The sequence below is a fragment of the Hydractinia symbiolongicarpus genome, chromosome 5 (genome assembly GCF_029227915.1).
Source record: "Hydractinia symbiolongicarpus strain clone_291-10 chromosome 5, HSymV2.1, whole genome shotgun sequence".
Lineage (NCBI taxonomy): Eukaryota > Metazoa > Cnidaria > Hydrozoa > Anthoathecata > Hydractiniidae > Hydractinia > Hydractinia symbiolongicarpus.
Window position 1 is genome coordinate 7,831,494 of NC_079879.1, and position 10,749 is coordinate 7,842,242.

The following is a 10,749-nucleotide window of genomic DNA, read 5'->3' on the forward strand; positions in this document are numbered from 1 at the left end:
CTTTTTGAAATTGCTTAAAGCAAAACTTGATTTCCTTACGTCAGCATTTTAATTAACGCCATGGCAACAAATGTAGGAGCGAAACCAAAAACTCTACTACAGTTATTTATAAATTACATGATTCAAAACGCGGGAAAACTGAAAAATGCGCTTGTTGTGTATTAACAGGCATAAGATTATCTAAAACGTAGTTATAGAGAAGCAAGAAAAAATCAAGTTTGTTTTCATTTAATTATAATTTTAACAATAATTTTATGAAACACAATTTTCATGCTGATCATCAATTTATCCAGTTATCGTTGATAGTGGCTTCACGAAATGATAATCTTCGTTTTGACAACACGGACATTTTGACAAGTTTGAAAAGAATGAAAAATACAATGTAGATGCCTCTCCATTTGCAATGTTTATAATAGTTTCGTGACAATGTTTACATGATAATCTTTGTTCACAACACGGAATGGCCGACAGTATGTTGTACGAATATAAGGTGCCAATTTGAAAGAAGGATCCGTTCCATGGGGTGGAACAACTTGAGCATTTGAGGGAAGCAGGTTTTCCTTCCATGCACCTAACACATATATATCCCATGTAACGTTGAGTTGTCTCTGAATTTTGTTCACAGAATTTTACACAATTTTCTGACAAACGAACGGGGGTTAAAAATAATGTTCCGTCCACCACAGGAAAATTCTCATACACTTGAGATTCACTTGCACAAAACAAACAGCTGACGGTTGCCAGGTTCGAACTTCTCATTGTTTTATGAACAGACTCGATGATTTCTCTGCCTCCCTCATCACCGTCACCAAATTTCATAACAACCTGACGAAACCTCTCGTTTGATAACACCGATTTCAGAACTCGCAAGTCCTTTCGTTTTTTAAAAACGGGTTCATTGTTTGTGTATTTTTGAACTTTTATACCAGCTTGTTTAAGTATCCTGATTCCATTGTCTACATGGCTCGTTCTTAACCCATTCAAAGATAAATGATTGAAGTTTTCAACTAGCGAATTTCCGCCATTATGATAACCATTTCGTGTAACCGGATAGTTTGAAAAACAGCTGCGACTATATCCATTTTTAAAGTTTGTTTCGTTATGTCCATGCATATTTAAACTCTGCGAAGAAGAAGCTATGTTTCCTGCAGAAGTTCGAGTTTCGTTTGACACACTTGGTTGAGATGGGTTTTGATAAGACGAGTCATGGCTTGATGTGTACGTCCCTTCCTGTGAGCGACATGTGTTGTATGTAAAACCATTGAATAACGGTGGCGATCCAAACACAAACTTTTCTTCCACTGTTGATGACTGTACGCGTACTTTGCTCATATTAACAGCGAAAGCCAATATTTAACTTTTCTATGTTTACTTGCGTCCTGTGAGCTGTTTGTCTTTTGACCTGATGGCGAACGATGAACGGAAAGGAGTGAGAGATAAAATGACTATACACTCTTCTTGTTTTCGTTTAGAATAAAAACATCGACTTGTGCAGATCACGAGTAAATATCAAGTGTATTTTGAGACGTTTCTTTCTTGTTGGTACACACCACGTCACTTCAGCACAGTTGTGAAAGTTATTCAGAAAGTATGGAAGATTTCCTTGTCAACTTTTAAATTATGTGTAAAATAGTATGTAAAATCCCAGTAAGATGTTTTGTCTGGTTCGTGCTGTAGAAGTTAAATTACGACTCGACTCACCACCCACTCAAAAAAACTACTCGTTGTGAGTAAAGCTACCACCAAATATTTCACAAGCTTTTATACGAGATTTTTAAATATTCAGAGTCGAGTAAACAGGTTTACAAGAGAACACGTTGATCTATTGGGCAATAATTTTTAGCCTACTCTTTGATTGGCTTAAAATACAATCTTACTCACAAAGATTGCTTTTGTGAATTAGTGTTTTTAAATGTGAAATAATTAAACTGATTTGCATAATAATGCTGGCTATTTTTGATTCGTTTTGTAAACAAAAGGTTAATCCATTCTGAACTTTTTTTTGTACAACAAAGAGTGATAAAAAATTTATGAATGAAACAAGCCAGTCATGTCTTCAAAAAGTACGGCACCGAGATCCCATATTTCTTTTGAGCAGAGCGGGTTGTTACTTTTTTAACAATGACTGCCTGCTTTTTGTTTCACCTGTTCCCTTTCAATTTCTACTTGCGAAAAGCACCTTTTTCCTATTTTCCTTCACAGTTTTTTTTACCGTTGACGTTGATTGACAAGGCAAAAATATGGGGAATAAAAGGGTAGCTTCAAACGTCGTCGTTGATTGTTCTTGCGAAGAAATTGTTACAATACACATAAGCATTCTGCATAATAATTACTAGAAAATTAACAACAGATGGCATACTAAAAGTAGCATAAATTTTTAAAAACATGTTTCAAAAAGTTTTTTACAGTAACGCCCGTCCTCTAATATGATTTAATATAAAGAAGCGTAATATTTTTTGAAAATTTGGTTGCAGCTCACCATGTTTAAGGTGCTTTTAACCCTATTTCAACTTTCGATCACTGAGTGGTTATTTGGTCCAACTAATGCTTTATCATCGTTTCCCTTGCCTACTGCCGTATTCACGTAACTGCCAGATGACAAGACCATATGCCTTAGCAACCTCGTTCCGAGCGCCTGTTGCCTCTTATTTATATCGGGACGGCACGAATCAGGTTTTACGGACCAGCCAGATACAAGATGCCCTAGAGACGAGATTGCTGAGAACGATATTTTTATTCACAATAGGGTGAAGAAAACTTCAACGACTGCAATGTATAGTTTATCTAGTGACTCTCAGTTTGAAATCTTAACAATTTAATTTGAGCTAACCTAAATGGCGGGAATTATATTACGCACGAAAATAAAACGCACACAGGAAATAGTGTGTATCAAAGTATATCTAAAAAAACTATATATGCTATCTCCTTTTTGCGTGTCTAGACTACAAAACTTGTCAAACGCTATGTCACGTGTCTCTTGCGTCATTCGTTGCTGTGGGAACAGTTATTTCTATGCCATCCATTTCTTCAGTTACTTCCAAAGCACAAACAAGGCGAGATCTAAAAAACATAGCGATGTTGCAATGAAACAACGTTGTCGGTTGAACAAAAGCAATTTGTGGAGGTAATGAAGTGAACAAATAAAGATCTGCCTGAGCAATTTCGGAAAGGACATTATACGTAGATCCGATTAGTTTTTGTTTAGAATTATAAGACTAAATGAAAGCCGTTCCGTTATACACACGTTATGTAAATCTTCTACATGAGTCCTTGTTGTATTAAACGCATATAAAATCTGGAAACGTATTTCTGATGGTACTTCCAAGGGAGATTATATCGAATTTAACTCTGTCAAATGGAGTATCTTTTAAACAAAGAAGCAACTACTTACGTGTCAGTCAAACCAAAAGCTAAATCAAGCATGTCCAATTCTTCTTCGTCGATCTCCTCCAGTCCCAGTTTATCGAAATCTTCTTGTTTAAATATACAATGACATGTTGAACACGCTAATGTTCCTCCACATGCACCTTGAACAAAACACGTCAAATAGTTGTCAAAATTTATAATAAATAAAACTCAGAGAAATAAAACATGTCACATGGTTTATTTAACCTGTTTATTCAAATGACATAAAAGACCTTAAAGAAAAAAATCAGATTCGCAACCTTATAATTCTCACGCGAAAAAAACACTTCGAACCTTTTCTTCTTAATTATGGGTTTTCCTAAAAATTATTTTTTTGCGGAATTTTTTTGCGAATTGCGCTCAAAAGTGCAAACAGAAGAAATAAGTCCCTGAAAAATTTGTTCTCACAAAAGCTGCTCCTAATATTGAGGTTAGTCTCCCTAAATCACACCTCGTACTCCTTTGCAACGCCTAGAAACACCGTCACAAAACGATGTTTTTAAGCGAAGGTACAATCAGGTGAAATACCGTAAATGGTGCGCTTATCAGAAAATGAAAAGATATTTTCTACGAATTCGACAAGAACCTATTCATTTACGTTTTTAACGCTTTGCGGGTAATATCAGTGCTAAATTTCGCGCAATAACGAACTTGTCTGCGCTGAAGCGCGAAAACGAGTATGCGCGAAAATTAGTACGAATAGGTAGGACATTTCGCGAAAATAACTTCTAACCTTAAATACAAAGTGTAAGTTTTGCATTAACGTGCTAAAGAACATTGCACAGATTTAAAGAAAATTGTTTCCCGAAGCAAGTAAGTAAATTTTAATTTATAATGTTCAAACCTTCAACCCCATCAATATCATTATCTTTTGCAACGTCCAGCAGCGTGTCACCAATATCTGCCTCCACTTCGATTTTATTTCCATTACGATCAACAAAAGTAATGGACACGCTGAAAAAAAATTGTGATGAAAAATTAGAATTGACAGTAGAAAGTGTGACCACGAAATTTATTTACCTAATCCTCCCCCATTTTGTCGAAGTTCATTACTTGGTTCATTATCTTTAATGTTACCTCCGTGAGAAATCAAGTTGATTTTATATGATGGCTTGCAAAGTTGTCTAGGAACCTTATTATTTTAAAAATCTTGATTGGATTTTGAGATGTAGGCTAAAAGGTTTCGCTAATTACACAAAATGATGACATCATTGAGTAGACCTAACACATAGTTTCTGTTATAAATAACATTAAAATTCATATAAAATATTCTAAAACGCCAAGCTAAATGGCTACATACATAGGTTAGACATAGGTGGCAGATAGCTATAGTTAGCTTAACTTTCAATTCAAAAATATTAAGAACCGATCATCATTTTTCAAAAAGACACAAATTCATAGATTATTTTTCAAGCTCTTTCTAATAAAATAAAACCGTTTTTTACAGCGGGTAAACTTTATAAGCTAATGTAATTCAAGTTGGTATTTAAGTTTTTCCTCTATATCCTTTTCTTGAAAAAACACAGAATTCTGTCCTATACCTTTTTGTCAAAATCTTAGGATTTCTCATATCTCTCTTTGTGTGTAATATTTATCGCGCATGCATTCTGATGCATTGCAATTATTACATGCAAAAGAAGTGTGCACAGAAATTAAAAAGGTACTAAAATCAAGTATTCAAAAAAGTATTTTAGAATATGCTAATTGTTTCAAGAAAAAAACCTAAATTAAAATAAAAAATTAAATGGTTTGGTATAAATATTAAAAATCGTAACTATTATTTCCTGTCTCAGGTATAACAGTAATAATTAAAGAACCACTATAATTTTTCTGAAAACCAAATGTTATTTTGTATTTACTCTCAATATTTAGAAAATAGCAAAATTAGAAAATGATCAGGCAAGTTTGATTTTAAATAGGAGAATTGATGTTAAATCTTAAAAATTGTGTTATCAGACATTCTTTAATTAGTTCTGAATTCTTTGTCAGAATTAATTATTTTTTGCATTACTGTCTTATGAAGATTTTTTAGATAAATACGCACTCGTTTTTGTTTATTGCCTAATTCTACAGAACATTCTTATAACCTGGATAATTAGTAAAAGCCTCACCAAGGTGCCTCATTAGTATTTTTTTAATACAAGGTGGGGTGTGGGGGTTATGCAGGTGTAAATTGAAATTGATAAAATTTTAGAAATTTAGGTATCTGTTTCCCGGCCTACAATAAGTGAATTTTTTACTCAGATATATTGTAAGTCGTTTTACTATTCACTTCTCCCACGAAAAAATGTTGCTCAGTTTTTGTTCTAAACACTGTATGCTGTTTTTATCTTCATTGCCAAAGTTCCAAAGTTTCATTATAGAAAAGAAAGACATTTAGAAATTTTGTTAGCATTAAAATATCTGCATGCGAATATACATTAAGCAAAATTTTCTTTTTATTTTTACTTTCTATTCAAAGCAAATTTTTTAAAAAAAATTTGATAATTTTTTTTTTACTATTTGATGATATATTTTTCAAAAAAATATTCCTGGATTACTCGATCGACTTTCAACATGAAACGATTAATAATACAATCTAAGAAAAATTAGAACAATTTTAACAAATGATAAAGATATTCTTAATAGCACATTCCACTTAAGGCCTTCATTTTATAGAACTTGAAGGGAACCCGAGGTATAAAAAGGTGTTGGATTTATTAGCAAAAAAATAGGAGACCTGGGACGAGCAAGTGTCATTTTAGCAAAAAAGATTATCTTAATCAATTTACCTTGAAAATTTTTATGCATTGATAAGTTTGAATGCACATCCCTTAACAGGCCTAAAATTACTGATGACAGAAAATGTCGAAATTTACTATTACTTAAATATGACATCATAATTTATGCAACGTAATTAAATTTATAATTATAATATTATAATATAAGACTTGTTATCCAACATTTTTAGGACCTATAATTTAAGTCCCACATCCTTTCATACCTCAGGGTCCCTTTAAGAAGCTTAAGAAGTTGTAGTCACTCTGCTTTTTAACTTAAAAATAGAATAAATACAATTTAAAAACTTCAATTCATTAACATACCTATCTTTGGGGTGTTCACAAGTATTACTAGTTTGAAACTGTCTTTTATTGTTAATTATTGACATACACTCTACTTTTCTGTATGATGCACTCCGCATAAAACTTTTTGAACGTAAGAATCTTGAAGGTAGCTGCTTTTGTAATATTAACTCTTTCATTTGCATATAATTACTTGTCAAGCATTTATATAGTGTGCATCTGCAACTATTGTTATATATATTTCTTATTACAGACATCTGAAATTAGAAATCAAAATACATAGATTAATTAATATTTTTAGACTCAAATATTTGAAAAAAGTTTCAAATTTAAGTAACAAAATTTTTCGATAGTTTTATAATATATCAAGCCAGGTATTGGATAATAAAAAAACATAAGAAGTCACTAAATTCTCAAGCTTTTAAAGGGTTCTCCTATAAAAGAAATAATTCCCTAGAGGAAAGGTCTTGAAACAAAATGATTTCCTAATTTTTTCCCCTAAATTTTACGTTCTTCTGTTAAAGAAGGAGTTTTTTCTGTGCTGTTTCTGATTAATAAAAATGTAATGTTTTGTCTACTGGTTAAAAATCTACTACTGATTAAAAATCCAATATGATAATCTTATAAAAAGAATTTTCACTTTAATTTCTAAATTTTTTAATATCCTTTAAAATATATTTTAAATAAAAAAATGCAAAAATAAATTAGAACTTGGTTTATGTTTTTTGCAATGTAATGTTTTGATCACATATTTGAATGCATTCTTCTGCATTATGTGATCACAAGTGTAATTTTGATTATAAGAGAGCTGTGGTCACCAAGTGATGCAGATTGTAATAGAAATGTAAATGCTTTACAATGCATTCGTTTCGGTAGAAAAGTGGGGCATGTTTGGAATTGTGAATGCCTAAACATATTAAAAAGAAAAAATATGGACGTTTTACACAGGTTTATATTGTCTAATGGATAAAATATAGAGGTCCTTGGTTGATTTGAAAGAAGTTATCTTCAGAGTACCAAATGACCATAAAACACAATGGAACAAATATGGTTGTGTAAGTCAGGTGGTCGTATAACAAGTTTGACTGTACAACACTGTAATAGAACCCACTACATATACATCTTACATTTTTTTTCATTGTGTAAGGGTATAAGCACCTATTTTACTGGTTTTTTACTTAAAATACTATTCTTTACATATATAATATTAATTAAAATATTTTTTTACCTAAACTTTGGTGTAGAATCTTTTATGTTTTGTTTGACTTGATTGTTTTTCTTATTTTTTCTAAAGTAAATATCATCATCATCATCATTCTTGGCTTAACGTCTGTTTTCCATGCTAGCATGGGTTGGATGGGGTATATTAATGACCCTCTTCCAATCTGATCTAGACTGTGATAGATCTAAACTCAACTTCCTCTGTATCAAGTCTGTCCTTATAACCTCCTGCCAAGTCTTTCTTGGTCTGCCTCTGGGCTTTGCCCCAGGAACTATCAAGTCTCTACACTTTCTTACCCAATTATCCTCCTCCCTTCTTTCCAAGTGCCCCAGCCAATTCAATCTTCTTATCTGGATAACATCAATGAAAATAAGTATGAGAAGTTTGATTGATAATGACATTATTTTGTTTTACCGGATATTTCGTCTTATTACAAGACATTATCAAAGTATATTGTTAAAGTTGTCTAACAAGTGTTGTGTACAATTATACTTGTCTGGTGGAATCGTGCGATGCTACATATACATTGGTGAAACAGCAAGGAGGCTAAATGAAAGAATGATAAATCACTAAAAGCGGGATAAGAACTCTCACATCCTAAGACATTCAGTCACTGAGAGCCACCCACTTGATGAACAAAAGAACTTTAGTATAGTAGTGTACGCTAAATGTACAGGAATTATCTGTTCCATTAAAATTGTTTTAAGATATTACTTATAGTCAACAAGGGGAGGGGTGCGTGCTCTGCGCGGTGGACGTTACCCTTACCAACGGTATATAGTTTACATATCCTTGGGTTTGCCGTTATGTGTTATATGTTTTGTTAAGTATTGTTTTATACGTCTGCTGTGTATTGTGTAGTTGTTAAAAATTATATTTAAAAAACTTATGCGACAACTATAACAATTTATGTTGATAATGTCTTGTAGTAATAAGACAAAATATCCGTTAAAATAAAATAATGTCATCATCAATCAAACTTCTCATACTTATTATATATTTAAAAAAAAAACAATTAATAATATCTCACACAACAAGATGCAAGAACAGTATTAAAAGATATACACTGAATTCTTGTGTTACTATTAAACGCTCAATAAAGAAAATATGTTTCCATACATGGTCCTGGTCCATCTTAAACGCCACTTTTTTATTTAAAAGCTTGCATCAAACCAACCCTAAAAGATGTCCCATCATCACCACACAGGTATTGGTTGTTTTGTCACACAATCTGTCAACACTCTGGTATGATAGAGTGACCTGTTTACAAACGAGACAGCTTAAGTGTGTGTTGAATTTAATTTCTTCTAATTCATAATCAATAATCATCAATTATATATCTATAAATGATCTACAAATCAGTACCATCATTTTCATATCTGACGTTAGTCAATCATAAACACTTGCTTCATTTGCAGGGTTTTATTTTTCTATGTTATCAACTACTTCAATGTTGACGTAAAAATCTCCAGCTGATAAATTATTTACATCATCATAAATTATCCCAGTGAAATTAAACAGATATAAATCATCTATGAAGTTTTTAACATCATGCCAGAAGAATAAAAATTTTAAATAACATAAAAACTTTTATAGGGAAAAATTGCCAAAGAAAATATTCTTGGATTCGGGTTAACATGCTTAGAATTTCTGATTACCTTTTTACAAAAATAACCATCATATTTGAATTCAGCATTAAAATTTATGGAAACATGCAAATTTTAAGTTTATACACTATATACATGCTCTTAGCATGTAGTGTATAAAAGTGTATTTTCGTAAGGCATCGAACATTTGATGTTATATAAAAAAATGACCACAAAAAAATATCTGCAGTGCAAATGTTTCACAGCAGTTAAATATTATGGTCAAAGTCTTCTAAAATATCTAAATTATAAGTCCTGTTCTACTAATCATACAGTATTCAAAATTTCCTATCTTATATATTTTTGCTCACAAATCCAAATATGCCACAAATTTTCCTTTAAGTTTTTTATTTCCTCTTTTAAAATGTGATGATGTTAACCCTGATCTGAGAATTTGTCAGCCAAAAAATTGTGTCAAAGAAATTTTTCTTCAGTTTACAAGGACAATAAATATCAGGAGACCATCAAATAGTAAAAAACTAATTCGATGTGATGGCCACCTATAAATATGAACGTTTTACAAATTATGCATACTTTACTATATTGAATTGAATTTTTATTTCAGTCATATACATACAGATAATATATAGTTACAGTTTTTAAACATGAAGACCATCAAATTTTATATAACAAAAAAAGAAAAGTGACTAATCAGGACCATTCTTGTAGCTTTCTAGAAAGAAGAGTTTACAATTTAAATTTAACTTGACCAGAGCTTAAAGAGGCCAAGCCATGTCTAAAAAATGTTGCTGAAACCTATTCCAGGAGAGAATACATGGATAGAGTATAGAGTTGATACCAAATCAGAAGTTCTCACCACAGATCTGTTAAGAAGTTTAACGGAGCAGTTTCTGGTTAGATATGTCAATTGAATGATTTTTAAATTAAAAAGGTTACAAACGGCATTAGGGGTTAAAGAATTTAAGATATTAAAGACTAATAAAATGTTGGATAAAGTTATAAAATCAGAAATGCAAAGGATTTTACATTGAGATAAAATGGGTACAGAAGATTGTCCTAAATGAGAAAAAGTAATAACACGGAAGGCAGCTTTTCATAGTTTGATAATACGCTGAGTGTTTGCTATTGATAGATGTGCATATTTTACATGGCTAGCCTCACAAATATCGAGGGATATACCCTGTCTATTATTTCCAGGAGGGGCCATGGCGTAGATGGAGAGTCCTAGAGTATTTAATGCTCATTTTGAGCTACGCAGACCCAATTAGAGCCCGCGCTCTACTAGACAACTCCCGGCAACATCCAACGACCCACACAGTGTGCCATCTTCCCAATTTCCCTCACATGGCTTGGGTTAACCCGGGGCTATGGTAACATTCACTCGCCCATGTTGAATCGGCGTCAAGAGGAATCGAACCCCGGTCTCCCGCACAGAGTACGAGAGCTATAACCA

General features: G+C 32.3%; 2 protein-coding genes across 2 annotated transcripts; both read right to left on the minus strand.

Moving 5' to 3' along the window:
- Positions 1-217: 217 nt before the first annotated feature.
- LOC130644535 (headcase protein homolog) lies at positions 218-2,096 on the minus strand. The gene has a single exon (XM_057450182.1). It carries the CDS (start codon positions 1,330-1,332, stop codon positions 286-288), a length of 1,047 nt encoding a protein of 348 aa, XP_057306165.1. The 5' UTR covers positions 1,333-2,096; the 3' UTR covers positions 218-285.
- Positions 2,097-2,260: 164 nt separating this feature from the next.
- On the minus strand, positions 2,261-8,061 carry LOC130644539 (2Fe-2S ferredoxin-like). Its single transcript, XM_057450186.1, has 5 exons — positions 7,696-8,061; positions 6,489-6,724; positions 4,250-4,359; positions 3,392-3,527; positions 2,261-3,060 (listed from the first exon to the last, which is right to left on the minus strand). Exons 2-5 carry the CDS (start codon positions 6,722-6,724, stop codon positions 2,967-2,969), a joined length of 576 nt encoding a protein of 191 aa, XP_057306169.1. The 5' UTR covers positions 7,696-8,061; the 3' UTR covers positions 2,261-2,966.
- Between the last annotated feature and the right edge of the window lie 2,688 nt (positions 8,062-10,749).